We start from the raw sequence: 21,929 nt of genomic DNA, 5'->3' as shown, positions 1-21,929 counted from the left end.
GAATGGTTGGGATGCAATTTTAGCTAAACTGAATTGAAGCTGAGCTGATGCTCAACAGAGAGGACACTGTAGGAAATCATTGTGCTATCTTATATTAGTTGCTTGAGTAGAAGTGATAGTAGTGGTACTCAAGAACTATGCATAGTACAGGAGATACTTTCTAAACTTGTAAGAAATGTTTGAGTGCAATGATAAGCCAGTGACAAAACTTTTTAATGCTTTGATGGTAAAACTATATCACAGTGATCACTCTGGGAAGCTGTATGGTGCTATGTAAGTGAATAAATATTGATATCAATAATTCATACAAGATATTCTATACCTTGTGTAAATCCTTTAAGTGAAGTATCATAGCTATTTTGAAATATCTCTTGACTTTGTCTTGGATAACAAAGAAATCAAATTACTTACCTCATTTAAGAGCTGCTTTACTGATTTCACCTTTAGTGACTGTTCTAGACCTATATAGCCTATATAATAAAAGAGAAAAGGGCATTCCTTGAACAGTTGAATCAGTACAGATGATAGTTAATTAAATGTTCCAGTTCTTCTCATATTCTCATGTCTACATTATCTCTCATCACACTTGATACCAATATTATAAATTGAGCTCATCTTTGTTGAACTCTGTTAAGGAAAAAACTTAGTTCCTGTTCCTTAAAGAGTGTAGATGTCTGTATTGTTTTCAAAATTGCCTTACTATTTGACATGTTTTACTACTTTTTTCTGAAGTTACACTGTGTCACAGTCAGAGTTGTTCATACAATTCTACAGCCAATATACTAAACTAATTTTAAGTAAACAATGTGGATCTAGAGTAGCTCTACTGATTTTTTTTTTCCCAATTTAAATTCATATACATGAAAGTAGGTGAGGGCTCCAGACTATAAATTTTGTAGGTCATTGATAACCTTTAGTGAGCAGAAATGAGTGAATGACACTAAAGCAAGATAAGGTAAAATACTTCTTGATAATGTTGTCATTTTGGAGGAAATGATAGTTAAACTTTTTGATGGCTATCTTTGACTATCCTTTAATGTTTTCTTTATTTTGCAACTTAGACAATCCTTGAGGTAGAAAATATTTATATTTAAGAAATGGGTACGCTAATTTGATGTGTTAAAGCCATCAGTAACTACTGCAACACTAATAGCAAAAGTCTAAAAAGTACATCATTCACTTTCAGAAATAACTTTCACCAGACAAAATCCATGGATTTTTCAGCTCAGTAGAAAGTCTTTGTGATTATTTATTCTGATCTCACGTGTAACACAGAACCTAGAATTTTACTGAAGAGTTCCTGCATCATGTCATAATTATGCTTAATTGTACTAGACCATAGAAAGATATGCAATTAGATTTTAACAGCTCAAAATCTTTATTTTATGCTGATCTCTTTAACAATAACAGTGCTCTTAATCACTTGAATGATTATCTTTGTATTTAATCACTCTTTTTGTTCTCAGAGTTGCTCCACGTGTAAAGAGAAGAGACCTGCTCACAGTCTCTGTACAAGCTGCAATAAGTGGCTGTGCAGTTCATGTACAGAGGAACACAGACATAGCAAGGAAAGTGGAGACTGCTTCCTGCCTGTGTCCATGAAGGGCTGTTCAGGTACAGAAGACAAGCTTTGAAGTTTTATGTTTCTTCTGACAAGTTATTCAGTTGAAAATGGATCAGTCTCAGGCTCTGTGCCAGAGACACCGTGCTCCATGTGAATCTGACTCAGCAGCATTTGTACACATGAATGAGAGATTATGACATCCACTACTAATATTAGGGCCTTGAACTTACCCTCACCACAGTTAATGCTCCATATTATCTGACACATTTTGGATACGTGAGTTTCACAGAGGTACAGTGTCTTCCCTGTGCCTTTTCAGTCAGCAGAGTGTCAGGTTAGGATTTGGTAGGCTTCCATGGCAATAGGTCTTGCCCTTTCAGTGTTTCTGTCCCTTTATGGATACTCACTTTCAGGAAACCACCAAAGCAATCCCTGTGCTTGCAGGCAGGATGGGAGAGGGAGGATCACAGAGAGGAAAAGACTGTGACTGCTGTAAGGATGTTCCTTTCCTAAGCCTGGAGTGAACCCTGTTCCCAAGTGCAACCAGTGTATTACTGTCAGAAATCACAGCTGGAGCCTGCTGACAAATGCAGGCCTCGTTGCTCTAAAATAATGATCCACAGAGGAGGATGATCATCTGCTGCTATTGTTCATTATTTTTGTTGATTGTATGCCGGAGGTTGGCTGGAGTGTATGCTACTCTAAATTTACATGTGATATTTATAATCTAAAGTAAGAGTTTTGCAATTTATACAATGTTTTTAAGTTTACATTTTGCTCATGCGTGAAATTATTTGTGCTAGAGTTTGTGCTATACTATCATTCTTTATAAGGAAGATGAAAGACGGAACGAGAAATAAACATAGATACAGCCCACTGATTATAATAGGGTATTGTTATGGTTTTAGGATTTCGCATATAGAAACCTCTATTTTTTGCCGAGTTCTCTTAAATCCTGAATGTTCCTATAAAATATAGTTTGAGGCACTTCACATGAGACCTGATATGCACTTGCCAAATAGAGTAAAAACAGGAAAATAAGTCTGTAAGAATAAAAAAAAAACAAAAAAAAAAAAAAAAAAAAAACACCCACAGGTGACAGATGTAAATGTTTTCTGGCTCTTTTCTGGAGAAAACATAAACTGAAACACCCCCACATATGCCCTGATTGGATGGACAGTGTTTGTCATCTTGAGTTGATAGCACGATAAGGACTGTGGTTTCAAGGTTCTAGCTGTTTATAATTTCATTTCATTCTGAGTAAGCTCATTCTTGTTGACTAATAATGCTAGGAAAATCTGCCTGTGGCTTAGTTGTGCTATTGTTTGCTATATAAGTAAAAAGATGAAAATTCAGTTTTATACTAAAATACTTTATCATCTATTTAATCTTAAGTACTCTGTTGAAACAAAGAGTAATGAATACAGAGGTTAGTAGTGTGTATGGACTAGTTAATTTAAAACATGATTGGGAATGTAATATAGCTCCTTGGGATATTTCAAAGGAAGAAAAAGCTAGGACATATTACAACAGTCTGAGATTTTTTTTTATTTTTTTTTCCTGGAAGTTAGGCTTCTTATGTTTTCAGGTTCAGTAGCCTTCAGTGTCTATATGGTGCTTCTGAACTACAGCTACCTTCTCTTTAAGGTCTTGCACCTGTTTAGAGAGACGCTATTCTGTCACTCCTGTATCTTTTAAACACTTTTGCCATTTTCTTTGCAAGAAACAGACTTTCCTCACCTGCAAACTAAGATTCACTGGATCTGAAAGGAAGTAAAGTAGAACTGCCACCCTGTCCCCCTAGCCAATCCTGTCCTGGCATTTGAACAATTTTGATAAACCTGGTGTTCCTTGAGGGGGAGAGCTAAAGGAATGTGGCTTCCCATGGAAACCTCCCTTTCTGCTTATTCCTTTGCAACAGCTGTCACCTGTGCAATGTTTCTGATCTTGCCTATCCTGCCATGCAGTATCTGCAGGTCTCCGCACCTGTCCCTCCCGGGAGCCTTTACCTCATGAACCTCTTGCCCTGTGCTTCCTTCCAAGCCTTGCAGGACCCAGGCCATGCAGCTGAACAAATGAGCTGGCTACTTGGCAGTGCACCTGGGCTCTTGAGGTCATGCTGCAGAACAGTGTGCCAAATTCATGTGACTTTTAAGATTTCTATCCTCAAGTCAAATTTGTGTTCTGAAGATAATGGGTGAGGGTGAAACAGGGCAGGACTGCACTGGGACAGAAAAAGGTAGATCCCAGAAGAGTTTTCTCAGGAAAAAATTTAAGAGGAGCCTGATCTCCCCCTTGCCATGGACTCATCTTTTGGAAGTCTGAAGTAAAGATCCATAAGAAGCAATGCTGCTCTCGGGGTTTCCCTGTGAGGGCTTCTCTGCATTGGAAATTCCATTACTGGTTGAAAATAGCTTTATTTTACTCACTTTCACAACATTCTGTGAGGGCACTAGAAATGTCTAGTAGCTGGTGGGGTTTTGGCTGAGTTAGTCTTTACTTCAGATATGTGCATTGGGAATAGAAATGGTCTCTGTCACAGTTCAGCTAAGAACGTTCACTGAACTCTTACACTGAAAAATAGGACATTATTTGTTGGTATAAAAACAAATTAGTAGAAAGCAAGTGCCAGACATCACTGAGTTAATTATTTTTTTTCTTCCTAGTATTTATATATTGTTCAGTTGCTCCAGTATATTCTTTTACTACTTATAGAGGTACTCTCAAATTTGAATTCTAACTTAGGAGTGACAGGCTAATGCAGTTGATCGTGAATGTGAACTATGTGAACTACTGATGCTGAGATGTGGTTTGCAGAGGAGCCTGTATACAGCAACATCATCTCTTTCACAGCCACTGTGTTTTCCTGATAGTTTAGAGAGGAGGAGAAAAGGTGAAAACTTTAAAGTCTGCTTGTAGAATGAATGTGGTGAATAGTAGAGAATACCAAGTAGACACTGGGAACACGACATGAGTAATGCTTTATAACAGAGTAGGGACCTGTTCTGGAGGAATAATCTCCAAAGAGCAAACGTTTCACTGGAGGGCTTGACATTAACACTAGGAATAAGTGAATCTCATTAAATGCAAAGTTCTGGTGTGCTCTCAGACTATTTAAATTCAAAAAAATCATTTCTTTTCTTTCTTCATCTCAATTTTCTTAAAAAGGCAATTCAATTTTAGTATAGATTATCCACTAGTTAAGTGGAAGCCTGTACTTTGCATTTGAGTAGAAAAAGTGCTTCTGCTAAAACTACATTAGAACTAAATGAGCTGGTACTTACATACCAACTATTTATAAGCTAGTTCACACACTGAATTATTTTATCTTTGCTCTGCTACTCTTATGGTCTCTCAAGGTTGAATATGAACCTATAAAATCAACATGCAAATCATTGCAAGTAATGCAAATCGGGGGAGGCCTGTATTAGCCAAGATGAGATTACTCTTTCCCAGTTGACATCTGTTGGTTAGAATAACAGAGATTGAAGTTTTCCTATTTATTACTCTAGGATCCACTTAAGACAGGAAAATGTAGACTGCAAGAAATGGTGACTCAAGTGATACTAATTCAGAATTTGAGGCAACTGAACTTTCCTTTGTCTTCAAGTGATGTTTTGCTTAGAAAACTAACTGGGATAGTTGTGGTCAAGATGTTTGCTCCTAGAAAAAGTAGGTTTACATGCTTGTTTAACTGCAACATTCATATTCATATTAGTTCAATTAATTTTAAAACTGAAGAGCCTACCTCTGAACTGAGTATAAATTACATCTTGAATACCTACTGCTGTGGTTTAGTTGCAGTTCACACTAATATGTCGTTGAACTAGGGAATAACTACAGGCAGAGTCTGTAGGTCTGTGTTGTAATTAAATAACATTGATTTTTACCCTTCTCAGTTTGCATTTGAAATGTGCTTGTCTCTTAAATCTGACACAGTCCTGAGAAAAAATTCTTCCCCTGATTCCTTTGGGTTGATTACAATCACCCAAAGGCTAAGGAACCTTTCATGGAGAGAAAAAATGGAGAAATTATTACATAAGATTGTAAATGAGCTTCATTATACCTGGACCTTTAAGAGCRCTTGTCTTTATGAGCAGGAGCTGTTTAAATATTTCTCCAAATTTCATCCACATTTCATAGACTTCTCAATCCTGAGTTTTCAAAACACAGCTTTCGTGCTCTGCAGGGGCTGGGAGATGGGCACAGAAGACCGAGAGAGGCTTTTCCAACTCAGGAAAATTAAGATAATTGTTTGGGAGTTTTTAATCTATTTTTTTTCAAGATTTGATATCAGATGTGATAGAGGAGGAAGAGGTGGTCTTTGATGTACAGCTATTTGGTTACATGCTATTTACTTTGCTGCAATTTTTAATGCAAAAGTGCATACTTGCACTGCAATCGGAGAAAATTTTGCTGTGCAAGTAAATAATGTACCTGGATACAAAAGAAATATTGGCATGGACTTCTTTTTTTTTAATAAAAAAAAAAAAAAAAAAAAAAAAAACACCGCAGGTTCAATATTCATTTTTAATAATGCTATGTGTTAGGTTTTGATTTAATAGTAATATAAAACAACATGCTTCCCTGAAAAATGAAGTGTGGTACTCAATTAAGTAAAACATAAAATGTAAACTATGTAATGTTATTACGTAAAAATTTTGATCTAATCTATCACAAAATATTTTCTTGTGTGCTAGATTAAGAAAGGGGAGAAAAGGCCAATTAAATGGAAGTGGGGAAGTAGAGCAGCCAACTCAGAAATACTTAGAGTAGTCAGCAATCCAAAAAGAAAGATGTTTGGCTTTACCTGCTCAGGTGCACGTTTTCTTTATAACATAGCATAGATTTTTCTCCATACTTTAATTTTCTGTCAGCTGTCAAACTTTCTTAGCCTTTTTACTTTTATGTCGTGCATTTTGCAATTTTAATATAGATTGAAATTACTGAATTAGTATAGTTTGCTGTACTTTGTGTCTCTGTGTTTTTGCAGTAGTGTCAGTTCAGAGGCTTGATTGTATAAAAGGCTCCATTTTGCTAGAGGATCAGGTGTGGTCCCTGCCACAAGTTATTTTTATAGTTTAGATAAACAAGATGGATTTAGTGTGGGAAAATAGAAGTATTTTTCTCATTTTTATGAACAAATAATGTTATATAAGTAAGAATTTCTTAATTTTTACTTAGTTTATATCGGTAATTGTTGACCTAAGGTGATTGCTTTRCTGAATTTCTCATGTGTTAGTAAAAATGACAGGATAGTCTCATTGTAGGAATACTTGAGGAATAAAATTGTCTGATTTTCTTTTCCTCCCTTAAACTTCTCAATGTGCTAATAATGTTGATGGTCCTGTAGACAAAGATTTTGAACATTCATCTGTCACTGTATTGTAACACTACTTGAGCTTTCAAACTGTTTGGAGCAAATGATGGGTTTCCCTAATACTAATTTTGGGTGGTCCTCAACTCCAAAGCAAGAGTTTTTTCTGAACTTTTCGATTTTCTTGCATTCTTTCATTGGGTGTTCTTTTTTTTCCTCAAACAGTTCCACCATATCTAAGAAAGAAGGCAAGAATAGATTAAAGAGGAACAACATGCTTTATGTTTCTGCTGTCCACCACTTACTCTTCATCACCTCATTCTTTAAAAAATCTTATCAGAAAGTGTATTAGTGCATAATATCAATAACCTTTAGCTGCTGAAGTTTACGTACTGCATTTTATAATCAAACCAAAACAGTTTGTTTTAAAAAAWATATATATACCCCCCATGTGACCTTTTAAGAATGAAGGATTTTCTTGTTTCTGCTGTGACTTCAGATTTAATATATTTACTTTTTTACATTTTAGAATACATTCTTGTTGACTGGTTTACCAACCCAGAGAGTTAAGTCATGAGGCAGGTTCACAAAATCATGGGATATTTAAAATTCATGTGAATTTACAGGACAATATGAATTGGGTTTAATTACTTGTTTCTCAAACTTTTTGATGTAACCGATTTGTAGGATCTACAAGACTAGTAAAAATCCCAAATAAACCCTGCTTCATATAATCAGGTTGTTCCAGAATCTGTGTCTTTACATCAAGACTTTCAGTAAAATTGCGAGAGTTGGCAACTCTCTTTTTGAACTATAATAGCAGCTTCTCTCAGTGACACCACTGCTTTGTATTCTTCAGCAACTGAAGATGAAACGAGTGAGTTTTCCTTATTTTGTCCAATGCATACTCAAGAGCCGCTCAAGCTATTCTGTGAGACCTGTGATACCCTTACGTGTCGCAGCTGCCTTCTGACAGAGCATAATGAACACAGGTACCAAAGAGTAATTGCTCAATGTCTGTTTCATAATCCCATCTAAAATCATCTTATTTACATTTAGGACTGTTCATCTGCATTTTCTGTCAGCTGAAGCTGTAGGCTAGTACAAATTTACAGGCCAAAGCAAACTCGATTCAAGTTGTCTTATGCCCAAGCCATATGACACAAGGATTATTATCCTTACAGGATCATACAGTGCTCTCAGCAGTGTACACCCTCCTGGTTGTATTATCTGCCCAAATACTGTACATACATGCATTTAGCTCCTTGTGGTTGTGCTCAAAGGCAGAAGCTGAACATGGTTCAAATCTTTGTGTTTACCTTAGTTGAGGACACAAAAGACTACACAAGGTGAGAGTTACCAACATTGAAGCTTGCTCTTTGCCTGCAGAAGTGTGTGAGCCATGTAAGAAATTGTATGTAAACAGCGATTCCCTGTAACATAAGCTTTCTCTGTGAGGGGTGGTAATGTTCAGGATAGCAGTTGCAGAGCACATTTGTTGTAGGAAAGAAGCTGGTGACTGGGTCCAGACACGCTATTCAGCAGCTGCTCTCCTGAACTGTCCCTCTGACAGTAACTACCTTGAACGTGACTGCTTCTTCTGCTTTAGGCATATAGCTTCTGCCTTCAAATACAGAAAGACAAAATCAATCTATAGGAGTTATGTTAGAGAAAAGGCAGAAGAAATTTGGGAAGAGCAGTACCTCTGGCAGCTGAAATGGATTGCCAGAGTTACAGGGGCCAGCACCTACAATTCACACACTACAGGCAAAGTTGTTGGGTAGCAGACAATAAACAGGTAAATAGATAAAGGATGGCCCTATTGGAGAATTCAGTTTTTAAGTATGGAGGCTGAAGTCCAGCTAAGACCCCTTTGAACATTGTTAGGAGATATGAACTCCTTATCAGCATGGGCTACCAACCTTCAGTAATGTAAATGATTTATTTTTCAGACTGGCAAAGAATGTTGCTAAACACAAGTTTTAAAAGATTCAACCAACAAGAAGATTGGAGTGGCCTTTTTCTTAAATAGGTCTATACCTTTATACTTCAACCATTGCACAGGGAAAGGAAGAGCTAAGGCTCTTGTTTGCGTAAGCTATATCCAGTAGCAGTTTCAGTGGTTGGGGCAGCTCCTTCCTGGTTTACTGTTGGATTCAAGCTTTACAAATAAAGCAAAATGTACCTCTGATCTGTGCATCCTGCTGAGTCCTCAGTGGATCTATCTAGCTGCGGAGAGAAGCAAACCATACCCAAGGGAAACATGGAGCAGGAGGTGAAATCTAGCAGTGGGTAGTTTTGCTTTGTGGTTTAGTACTGCAGTAGCGACACTAGATTCAGGAATAACTCTCTAGCTTGTAACATCAGGAAGTGCAAACAGTGCTTTATTTGAGCATATCAAAGAACACAGATGTTCTTTAATTTTTCAATAGTCATTTGTCAACAGGAAAGAATGTGGTGTGAGAATTTCCCTTCCTTTCCTTTCTCAGGTTCAGACACCTTGATGAAGCTCTGCAAAATCAGAGAGTTATACTGGAGAATGTCATAGCTAAAGTGGAAGAGAAAAAAAATGGTATTCAGGTTTCAGCTAAACAAATTGAAGACAGGTAATTGTTATGCATTAGTTTCATGAAAGTGGGTGATCAGTAAATACATTATTTTTACTAGATGTAGGTTACCAGCAGTAATTGCAGATGCTATGTTTTTTCTTGGAGAGCAGGAAGTAATAGGAAGATTAAAAATGACAAACTTATCTTTAAATGGTGCTTGTGTGTCATGGTATTGTACTATAGGATTTAGTAGTCTATATGAGGCATGTGACAGCTGACTTCAGAGTTTAATATTTTGTTTCTATAATCTGCTTCTGAACTAGAATTTAAAAAGGTAAGAAAAAGATAACTTTGAAATAGCTTATTTCTTCAAGAATCCTCAAAACAAGCTACAGTTTTAGTCAAGACTAGTTAAAAAAGAAAATGTTTCATTATATGAACTAGATTTCAACTGCTGATAATGTCATAGCTGTCAGTTTTATTAATAGGGAAAATGTACGCTTTCAAGTGTTTGAAACAGGTATAACTCTATACTCTAGCATAAAGAGAAATCACTATGTAGAAATTATTTTTTATTTCAACTCTTTGTTTTTAACTGGCCATCTGAATTACATGAGTTTTTTGGATGTGACCTCTGCATGTGTTTTTTGAAGAAAAACAGACTATTTATAGCATGATGTTTATTACTGTCAATCAGCATTAGTATGTTTTAAGAGAGGTGTAGAAAAACTTATGGGAAATGATACAATTTTCATTGGACTTCTTTGCCAATACTTAGATCAGTTCTTGTAATAAGTAAATAGCAAGCACTGAATGACTTGTCAGTTGGCTCATCTTCCCCATAGGTTACTTGAAGTAAAACACTTATACAAAAAAGTTGAGAATCAGATCAAAATGGCCAAGATGGTTTTGATGAATGAAATCAATAAACGGACAAACATCCTTCTTGAACAACTTGAAGTAAGTAATGGTAATTTCTTTGATATCTTGGGAAATTAAATTAAAATTAAATCCCAATGCCAATGGAAAGAATATATATTGGAAGTGTTAGTATTCCTTTGCTTATGCTTTCAAATATATTTTTTTCTGCAGCTGTAGGTTGGATCAGTGATTGACAAGGATTTATGATAAAGYGACAAAATCAGTGCATATCATGAGTTAATCATGTTTTCTAATGCAGTTACAGAGAAAGTGTGTGCACATTTTGAGAACTTCCAAAACAAACCAGCTTCTTGTTTTTTTGAACTCAGATGCATCAACTGAATAGGATTTGCTTTCTCTTTATGACTGGTAGTTTGGAGTTTCTACATAATAGTGCCAATGCAAATAATGCTTAATGTATTATTGCATGCATATTATTGTATGCATTATGTCTGTCTGAATGATGACAACTATCTCCTGCTGTTTCACAATACTAATAGAGAATCACCAGTGAAAGGAAGCAGAAATTGGAACAACAGCTGCAAGGTGTTGCGGTTTTAAGTAGACAGGTTGAACATGTGCAGAACTTCATCAGCTGGGCAGTATGCAGTAAAAACAGCATCCCATTTCTCTTCAGTAAAGAGTTGGTAAGAGCCATACTTGTTTTCTCAGTAAAGTGAAATTGTGCAGTGAATGTGAGAACTGTTTTAATATTTCCCAAATGAAACGCTTTTTATGTTTTACAATCACGAATAAAATCATAATCCTTTGATTTGCCACCAGATTGTATTTCAGATACAGCGCTTATTAGAGACAAACTGTAACACAGATATTGACCCTCCCCTGAAGTTCAGATTTACTTGGGATCCCTCCTATTGGACTAAACAACTGTCCAATTTAGGTAAGAAAAATAAAATGTTTTTGTTTATTAGGCAAGTACTGAAAACTAGATGAGACAGGTGCAGAAAATACAGTACCTTCCCTAAAGTAGTCGTCTTTTTTATTTTGACTTCTAGTTTTGTTCAGATCTGTAACAAGAGACTAAAGCTACTGTGACCAAAAACTTTTCTGTTTTCCCAGTTATATCAATTTGCTCATTAAAATACATCATTATATATAAATATCCTATAAATATTACCTGTAAATGTACCATATAAATATTATCTTTGATCTTAAAACATCGCAGTGTAAGAAAGCAACTACTAGTTTAGTGATAATACTGTCCAGGGCAAAACATATGGTTTCTAAGCACTATTTCCCTGCCCTAATACATTCTTAAATAAATGAAATATGTTGTATAATTAACTTTTTTTGTTATGTGACATACAGTATATAAGCTGGCCACAGTGCAGCTGCTAGGCTGTCCATGTAAAATTCATAGAAATTCTTGTTATGATAGTAGTAGAATCGCTTAAAGATAAAAGGTTTCTAAGGCTGATAATACTGGCTTGTTTAAGTAGGGTCACAACAGAATATGATCATAACTGCTTTACAAAAACTACATAGCAATTAAGAAAAATGTAACTAGATTACTTCAAGTCTGTGAGAAAGATGGGTCCTTGGTCCAAATAGTTAAAAAAAAAAAAAGTTAGAAAACAGCATACCAAACCCACAGAATACAAAGGAGTGAGTCACAGAAAGACATACACATGATGCACTGACATAGCTTTTGCTTTATTTGCTGATGTCACTTTACAACACACTATAAGACTTCAAGCTGTTTTTAAATGGCTTTGACCTGGTTATTTTGATATTTATTGTGAGAAGAGGAGGCTAGGGATAAGCAATGGACCTGTTGTTGATTTGCATGAAACTTTAAATATGAATTAATTACAGTACATAAAACTTTCTCAGATTTTCTAGTTAACAGCTAATGTTTCAATTAATGTTTTTACATTATAAAAATTGAATAAGATCAAATATAAACTTCTAACTGAAATTACTTAGAATGTAGTGATACTGGCTGTCAAATAGCCTTGACTTTGCCTATTTCATTTGAAATCCAGCTCTGTGCCAGCAGGTGACAACTCTGTAACTACGGCATTGGGCCCTGGCAGTCCTGTCAAGGGCTTCCTGGGTGAAATGGCTAATCTGCAGTGAGCCTTGTGATATTTCCTCTGCCCTACCCAGGGTGAGCTAGGCTCAGCCATGTCTGCGCTCCACAGATCCTCTAGTATCTCAACAGCTAAGGGACCTGAGCAATGCTTGAGATACTTAATTTTAACAGGTACAAAGCTTGCTTTAAGACACTGGCTATATAATATTGACTCTGTTATTTATATAATGTATGTGCATACATTGAGTTTGTTCCTCACTAGCTATAAATTTTCCAACTGTAGTGAGTTTCTACAGTAAGTTTATTTCAGTGGTCTAAAATGTTGCTTCTCTTCCCATTTAAAAATATTTAAAGTTAGATGGAGTAAAACATTACAGGTAATAATATTATCTTGGCAAAGAGCATGGACAAAATCAGTTCATCGGTTATTTCAATTTCTAGCTTCTGTGACTATGATTCAGTCCTATCTAACATAAATCTGTTTTATTTTTCTCCCTTTCATCCTGAAAGCAGTCTTTTGTACCTTTGCTTACGGATGAAAAGATATGCTAATACTTTAGTAAAAAATGGAAGCATAAGCCATATTCATCAATTAAAATCAGCAGGAATTTGGTGTGACTTCAAACAACACAAAAATCTTGAAAAAAAGGCATCTTGAAAGTATCTTGAAGGATTACGTGAACAGGATTCTCTCTCTCTATATGTGTGTGTGTGTATAAAATTGTTTTACAGGAGGTTTCACTATGGAAGGTGGACACATTTCTCATTCAGATGTGCTACAGTGTGGAAATGTGCAAGGGTTACACACCCATGATACCACAAGGTATCATGGGCACCATTCACCAGCGTCACAACTAGAGCCTGCGAATAGCCAGCCACATCATTTGCCACCTCCAGTTCAGTGTCCTACACCTGTGTGTTGCTCACATTGCCTCAGTGTACCTCACCTGAACAAAGCTCAGCCTTCTCACCAAAACATGAACCGTCATCAGAATTTTCGACAGCCTCCTGAGCCTCATAAGCAGCATTTTCCATTGCAGTACAACATACAGCAACATGAGAAAGAGCAAAGGGGCACCCCCCAGCCTCTGAAACTAACACAGTCTGAACTAGAGCAGCAATCTCTGTCAGAGCCAGAGAGTGTGTCTGGGAGGACTGGAAAGCATTTACTAGCCCAGCAGCTGCAGCAGACTGCATCTCCTGGTTATGCTGTTGCATTGCATGAGGCTCAGCAAGTTTACACAAGCCATCAGCAGCCACTGTGCACACAGGCTCCTTTGCAGACTCCAACTGTGCAAGTGCAACTTGGCCATCTCCAGAAGATAAAGCCTAACAACTTGCAGCAACCACAGCAGCAGCCGTCAGCATCACCTCCACCAGGTCAGAATGAGAATACCCACAAACAAGTCATCCAACAGAGTCTTGACATAATGCACCATCAGTTTGAACTGGAAGAGATGAAAAAGGATCTGGAGCGTCTTCTTCAGGCTCAAGGACAGCCCAGCTTGCAGCTGAACCAAGCTAAACCGTCTCAGCATGTTCAACAGACCATAGTTGGTCAGATAAACTATATAGTGAGGCAGCCAGCTTCTCTTCAGCAGCAAACCCAAGGTGAAGTACAGGTAAGTTCTCTAGAAGTCATTTTGCATTGCATTTAGTCAATGTAATCCCCCAAATGGGAGACACCTTTGTGATTTTATATATTTTACTTCTGTTGTCTTGTCTATGTTTGCATTTCAGCAGAGCCTTCAGGCCTAATGGAGATCAGGCCATTATTTTTTTGTAAAGTGCTGCATAAGCAATATGTATTCCAAAGATCTGACTGTCTAAATAGACAAAACAGAGAGTGCAAAATAAAAGCATTATCATGTTACAGTTTTGTCAGCAGAGCTGATTTTTCCTGTCTTCTTCTGCTGGGTAGAATTCTGCTATTTGAATAAGGGATAGTGCCTGGTGGTGGGCATCCAAACTCTGTAAAGCAGATGAAGTGGTACAATAAGGCAGCTTTGCAACTCATTCAGAGCATAGTAAGGACTCTGGCAGATCTGAAGAAAGCTGGTTGGAATTTTACATTGTGTAAATTCTGTGGAGTTCTCACCTTGTGCAGCACTCAAAGTAGCTTAACTGTAGGGGCAGACAGCAGGCTTCTGCAATAAATGTCCATTTCAAAAGTTTTGTTCTGATTTTTTTATCCATGAACTGTTTGAGAGAAATGTCTTTCTATTTGCTTCTCTCTGTTTAGTTAGTTTGAACATCTCTGTTGCTTCAAAGTTTTTTCATTGTTATGTATTCTATGAGTTGATGCGATTTTGCTACCATTTTACTTTCTGAGATTTTGAAAACACTAATTCTTAATCTTTATTTGTAGACCTGTGAGAGTTCTACTGAACTAGATGCCCAGAAGCCTGTAATTCCTCTTGACAGAAGTGATAATCCCTCCCTGTCACAGGCATTGGATGAAGGAACCAACATCAGCAGTCACTCTGAGAGCACATTGCAGCAGTCAGCTTCCCATCCAGTGAGGAAGGTATAAAGAACTTTTTTTAAAAAAAACAGATATTTTAAAGAGAAAACAAGATTTTATAATTTTGAATGTAATACAACATTGGAGTTTGCATTCAAGTTGAGAAAATTAAAATACAGTAGAAGTTGACAAAATGACTTGTAAATCTTGAAAGATGGTCATAACCTAACCTAGTTTGCATCCCTACAGTAATATGGTTATATTCTGTGCTGTATCCAGGATTGACAACTGTTCTATAAGTCAATAGTGCGTGGTCTCACTGACATGATTATTAAGTGTATATTAGTAAATAAATACAACATTTCTTACTTTACTGAGTAAATTCAGTCCAGTCTCTATCCCCAACGATTTAGCTATCAGCACATGTTATTACCATATTAGCAGCAGGTATGTTTTGAAAAAGAGTACGTCAGGGATTCTGATATCATCAGGCTTGATAAGCATCCTTCAAAATAGTTGCATCGCAAATAACAGATTGTTAATGAAGATGTGGTGTCTGAAAGAGGTACGATTGTTACGGATTTCTTTTCCTTGTGTGTATGTAAGCAGAAAAATCATAGTTTTTTGTATCTCTAGAATATTTCTTCATGTAATAAAGGCACATGTTGACCCCTTAGCCTAGTAGGAGCCCCTAATATTGGAGAAACAGCATAAACAAAAACAGGAGAGCTCATATTCGTAAGTACCTGCTGGCTTTGGATGTGCGCTTGAGGCAGGCAAACTGCCTTCTACCTCTCATTATAATTTGTTTAAAACACTCCAAACAGCACTTTACATCCTGGTTGCTCACATCTGTATGCACTTCTGTGCGTGACTCGTGTTTGTGGAGGTGGTTTCAGGAGTCCTTCATGGATAATTTTTTCTTGGAATTTGTGTGGAGTATTGCGGAAGAATTTGTCTTTCTGTAATAGCCCAAGAAAAGTTATGTTATCCTGCATTCATACCTAGCTTTATTGACCTAATATATTTATGATGCAACATCAGTTCAGAGTTACTGGAGATACTTTTGAGAACTGTAGAGTCATAGACAGGTGGTTACTGAGGATGTGGAAGAAACATGCAAACCAGTTTGGGAAGCCACAGTGAAATCTGCAGTTCTTAACTTAAACCCATAGATGTGATAGCATTTCTGCATCAGGCTGATGGAATCACAACATTTGGGATTTGACCTCTTCAGATCTGAACTTTTACATATGGAAGCAGATCTTTCTGAACCTCTGAAGATGGAGCACAGAACTGAGGAAAGCTGTGCAAATTCAGGATTGGGCTATGTTTACTTTGGGAAGTGACTATAACAATTACTGAGATACGCATTTAAGATCTGAACCAGAACAGGAAAGAAAAGGAAAAAAACCAAAAAAAATCCTAACCAATTAGCTTTCAAAAGGCTTTTTCTACATATGTGTTGAAATCGTACTTGTCTTCTGGACCCACAAAAGGAAGGTTTCTCTCAAGAACTTAAATGAGAAAAGTCAGAAAGAGGGAAGAAAGCAGAACCAGATGTGCAAGAGAGATGGGAAAAAGAAGGAAATGAGGGAGGAGAGCAGAAAAAAAGAGTTCTTGAAGGACGTCACAACGTGTGAAAATAATTAACTGTGCAGAAGTTTAAAATACTTTGATCAGAAAACATGGTAGAGAAAATGGCAAGATAATTTCTATTCCGAAGAAAAGGGTTTTATTCTGCCTTTTAGATAGTAATTCGTGTTAGACTTCTAAGCCCATATTTTGTAGTTCTGCTGGTGTCTTATGACACCCTTCCTTAGGTGCAGCATTCCTAGTGGAGTAGGTAATTCTCTGCTGTTGATTCCTTCATCAAAGAAGAAGCAGTGTAAAGCAGGGTGTAGCAAAACTCAGAATTAACAGTTTGGATATATGTCAAAAAAAATTAATTGCAGCTACTGTTAGCCCCATGGTTTCTTTCTTTCTTTTTTTTTTTTTTTTGTAAGCTTTGATTGCTTATAGGACTAAAAATCTGTTTTAATTTCAAAACATATTTACAGAGTGCACTGCATATTATTGACTGCTAACTAAACGAAATGTGTATATATGGGATCGTATTTGTGTGAAACGATATAGAACAGATGCTACTAATAATTTGGGATCACTGCGTTGTTTGTAAATGGGGAAACCACAAGTGCATTATTCTGAGCTTTCCAGACAGGTGCTACTGCAGCCATTACACTACTGTGATAGGTGCTCATATGCCCAGCACATATTCCGGTTCAAAGAATGCATGTCAAAGTTAGTTTTATAAGTATTGTTATCTATCTATCATCTTTAAAGCTGGTTATTGATAAATAAAAGTAGAGAAATAATGATGAAACACCTCAAACACTTGCAAAATGTCTTCAAGTCTTGTATTTCACCATCTGTCAGGATAAAAATTAAATGTAGCTTCACTGAGCAGATAGCATTTTGGCTTTCTAGTGTTATGAAGTGGAGATTCCTAGCCAATGACAGTCAGAAACCTGGCATCTAAGCTATTGCTTTCTAAAAGTTCAGGGTAATTCTCATCTATGCCTACCTGCTCTGAATGCACAGGTATAGTATAGTCTTTGAATGTGTAACTTAAGTTATATGGGGCTTGTTTTCCTTTATTTCACTGTTTTGGAGACTTTAATGATAATATTTTATCAGCTTTTATGTCTTCCTTGTGTACATCTAACTTATTTCTCTGTGAAGTGAGTTTTATGCAGAATAAATATTTTTCTGCCTAGATCATTGAAGTATTGCACATAAAATAATTTGAGGCATGATTAGCACCTTTTAAGAACATAGCACTAAAAAAATGGACTGTCTGCAAAATGGACATAATTTTCTCCTCATACTTTTCCATCAGTATACCTCACTTCTCACCTAGCAGGGATGCCTACTTTGAATGGAAGAGTTGTTTTGTCTCTGGGCCAGCTGAATACCTTACCTCTCTAGTAAGAATGCCAATAAGATAGAGAAATAATCTCAGGCTAACTTTTGTAATATCAGTTTTTGTCTTTTGGGGAATTTTACCAAGCTCCAGCAAACAGATTTTATATGAGCCATTGAATTGCTATGTTGCAGTGTAGTGCTCAATTAGATTCAGAGTTTTGTGGAGAGGATTGCCAACCTTCTGGAATGATATGGTCCTCCTGTTGCTTTTGTATAGTATGCTATTGAGTTATTAATTTACACACAGATGGAGAGGTCATCTATTCTGGAGCAGAAGCAGGAATAATAAGGTATTTTTGGCCTAATTGTGTTTTTAGGGGTAATAAAGGGCATGCAGTCCTTGTGTTGCTCGCATGCACCTAATTGTCTGTTGTGGCTATGATGAGCAAGAGATCTAAAGGCTGTACCTAGCATTTGGAGAAATGTCATAATTACTGCACGTTGGTAGGACAAATTTATAGTTTAAGCTTCAGGTACCACAGCAACAGGCTTTGCCATTGTTCCAGTGCTCACTGGACCTATCCTCCTGTAAGTATGCCCCTTTCATTACTTCGGAGCTGAGCCTGTGTTTCTGGGAGGGAGGATTCCTTGGCTTGTCCAGCTGTTGGGTCAGGCCTTGGATTGTGGTATGCTCCATACCATTCCTCCTCACCTTAAAAACAAAACAGGTTTTGCCACTCATGGTTTTGTCTTCTGGAACACTGCTATCAGTTATGAATGTATGAGACACCTTATGTCCAGTTAAGATTTGGTTATGTCCCTAAATAACTATTGAGGGTTTCTTTCCTTGAACCATTATTTCACCTCTTACTCAAAATAAATATCTGAATTTGAACACTGTATTAGTAAATCATTATGGAACATTACTGAAGAGCTTTATTTGATCACATACAGCCATAGCCAATAGCAGATATTTAGRGAGAGGTGTAAGAAACAGGTAAATAGTAACTGATCTTTTGCTAGTGCATTATCCCAGCTTCTAGAAACCAGCACCTTACAGACTTCCTGGGCTAAAGGTTATATTCAGACCATTGTGTTTTGCAGCTCTTCACAGATCCCTTATCTATGAATTTATCTAATCCCKCTTTTGAGTCCATTTTTATACTATTGGTAGTATTGGATACTCAGCATCATGAATTTTGAAGTTCTTCTGCTTGATTACTTTAAATCTGTTGCCTGATAATTCAGTAAGATAGCTTCTAGCTCTTGTGTTAGGGAAAATGAGTGAATAATCATTCCCTATCCACCATCTCCATAATAGCCATGATTTTATAGATCCCTATTGAATTTCCTCTCAAACATTTCTTTTCAAGGCTGTAAAATGATTACTAGTCTTTTCAATGTCTTTCTGCACGGAAGTCATTCTGTGCTTTAGTTCTTTATGCTCGTTGCCCTATTTTCTAGTTTTGATATATGCTTTTGAGACAGAGTGACCAGAACTAGTAGGTAAGGATCAAGCATACTGAAACTATGTATCATGCTTTAAGGAGAATTTTACTAGAATATTACTATCTTTTTTTAATTATTATTATTTCACAGTAAGTTCTGACTTCTTTCTTATTTAAACAGTTCTGTGTTTGTCTCTCAGGCTCCATGGAGTACTTGAAACAGGCAAATCCTAGAAAATATTCCCTATTAACCAAGGAGTGCTCCTCAGTGCGTTGACTTGAATCTCGGTTGCAGGGGGGTAGGGTTGTTGAGGCTGATTTTTATTAATTTTAGCAGGGTTAGTAGTAGAGGAAATGATGATAATAACCTGGTATTTAGGGTCCTAAATTCCTAAAGTATCAGAATATTTTTTGACTTCAAAGAATTGAGCTGCTTTTACAGCACAAGTGTGTTCATGCTTAATGCAATTAGGTACGTTACCCAGAATGTTAATTTAACAAAACCTTTCGCTTTGACCTGGAAAAGAGGATAAATAAAACATGATGCTGCTTGCTCCATACAGTCTCTTCCTTCTTCCGCTTTAAGCCAGCTCCAGTTTATTCAGACAAGTGTTAAGGGAGATTTGGATTTTTTTTTTTAATGAAAATGGAAAGGAAATCATTTGGATTCCATTCTGAAATTGGGAAATAGCACAGTCTACAAATGCTTTCTATGTCTATCTGTGCTGCTGTGTGTGGTGAGTTAAACAACTGGATTGGAGTAGTACATTTGTTTAACCTCCTAGCATAATGAGCTGCCAGGGGGATTGCTCCACTTAATAGCAGCCGTTCATTACTCCGCAACCATTTGCAGCGTGTTATTTCTCTTATAGCAAAGAGAATTGGTGGTTCCTACTTTTAGCTTTCTTTTTTTGTGACACTTAGTGTCAACAGCCTTGAGACTTGGCCAAAACAATCCTAACAAATCGTAATCCCAGTGTTTCAAGGTAAGTATTTGTTTCTCAGAATTATTCTGTATTAGTGCTGCATGTTTACACTGGACCTTTTTAAATGCAACAGTGGTCAAAAAAATACTTGAACTAAACAATGTTTATTTTTTGTTCTTTGAAGGCACTTTGCATGTTCTTTATTCTTACCTTTCACTACCATAGCTATGAAATTTGTGGTAGAAGGCATTTTTGGGGTGGTGATGATACTGCCATTATAAAGATCATCAGACCAAAATTAATTATGAGGAATGAGAATTCCATTTGTAATGACACAGATGTATTTGGATGTGCCATGCTGTACATTAAAATGTCAAAAGTTTCAAAATTAACCAGCAACTGAAGCTACCCTCTACCCAAGAGCATAATTAATGCTTGTTGTTGTTCAAAGGGTGCAATGTAAGAGCAATAGAGCTTTTATAAAATAGGGATCAATTCTTTAAAGGCATCCCATTTTCAAACACTAGCTGAACTGTCAAGGGAAAAGAGAAATTTTTGCTAATGGCAAAAGAAATGATTATTTTAGGGAGTGAATTAATAGGCTATTAATGAGCCTTGTTCCCAGTGCATTGTTCACTTCACACTTGACAGCAGCTTCATGGATCAGAATGGAATGTGTCTGTTCTTAACTGAGTTTTAATATTTTGCACTGAAGGATCATAATGTTGCTTCATCATTAAAATAACCACAAAATTAACTTTTGCCCCAAGGGAAGGACAGATGGCAGTTTGATGGCCTCATTATTCTTTTTCTTTTTTAATAAGAGTAAGTTTTATATTGGCTTATATAATGTGAAAAGATCTCTTAAGAAACTGATGCTAGCAAGAAGAGTAAAAAAGATATAGCCATATAATGTAATTTAATTTTACCTACCTAAAAATACTAGTTATAGCAGAGTCTCATACACGTGCTTTTTTTTTTCTTCTGCTGTAGGAGTAGTCCCAGTGATTACTTACTGTAAGTAAACTTGGCTTACTGAAGCCTGTAGTAATCCTACCATTTGAGCTAGAAGGGCTAGCATTTCACTCACACTGTATACAGTTACACATAGATGAGACTTTTTAGGGTCAACCCTCAATTTGTAATAGGTGATGGCACACTCCTGTAATATGAGTAAAGGAAGATGTGTGTAGAGATTAGAAGAGAATAGCCATAAGGTCTCCTATTAAATTGCAGCCTTGAGTGATGTACTTACCATGCATGTGCTTCAGCAGGCCCATTTCCAATGGAGCCCAGCATTAGGGAGTTCCTGTTGACTCAAATAAGAATTTGGAATGCTTTATGCTTTTGAGAATCTGGTGAAATAAATAGCTGCCTACTTCACAGAGACTTAATGCTTACAATGGACTTTGAAATAAGAGGAAAAGGTAAGACTGATTATAGTCCATCTGTTCAGTTCAAGCAGGAATCCTGCTTCTTATTTTTTTTGATTTTCTGTTAAGTGATATAAGAACAATCCACATAGCTTATTTTATGATCTGAAAAAAGCATACAAAGAAAAGGAGTGATGGAACAAAAAGATAAATGCATACTCAGCAGGGCATTCTTACTGCCACATTTGCCACTGCATGTCCAGGAACCATCACAAGCAAATTATCACAAACAAGTAAATATTTAAATATTTCTGGTATTTATGATCATCTTTAGGTGTGACCATGAAGGCTGGATTCTTTTTTGCTTTAGATATATTCCTTTGGTT

The 21,929-nt window shown here is 36.6% G+C and overlaps 1 protein-coding gene across 2 annotated transcripts in view; it reads left to right on the top strand.

Annotated features, from left to right (window-relative positions):
- TRIM66 (tripartite motif containing 66) overlaps positions 1-21,929 on the top strand; it is a 48,455-nt gene that overhangs the window by 13,286 nt on the left and 13,240 nt on the right. For both annotated transcript variants that reach the window (XM_085317244.1, XM_085317245.1), the window contains exons 3-10: positions 1,467-1,614; positions 7,741-7,873; positions 9,371-9,487; positions 10,276-10,390; positions 10,852-10,998; positions 11,135-11,252; positions 13,140-14,029; positions 14,776-14,934. In XM_085317244.1, the coding sequence (XP_085173370.1) occupies positions 1,467-1,614; positions 7,741-7,873; positions 9,371-9,487; positions 10,276-10,390; positions 10,852-10,998; positions 11,135-11,252; positions 13,140-14,029; positions 14,776-14,934 (1,827 nt within the window). The remainder of the gene's footprint in view (positions 1-1,466; positions 1,615-7,740; positions 7,874-9,370; positions 9,488-10,275; positions 10,391-10,851; positions 10,999-11,134; positions 11,253-13,139; positions 14,030-14,775; positions 14,935-21,929) is intronic.

The sequence above is a fragment of the Rhea americana genome, unplaced genomic scaffold (assembly GCF_003343005.1).
Source record: "Rhea americana isolate MKP2758 unplaced genomic scaffold, rheAme1 scaffold_49, whole genome shotgun sequence".
Classification (NCBI taxonomy): Eukaryota; Metazoa; Chordata; class Aves; order Rheiformes; family Rheidae; genus Rhea; species Rhea americana.
The sequence above is the reverse complement of the archived record's forward strand: the minus strand, read 5'-3'. Positions and strand labels throughout refer to the sequence as shown.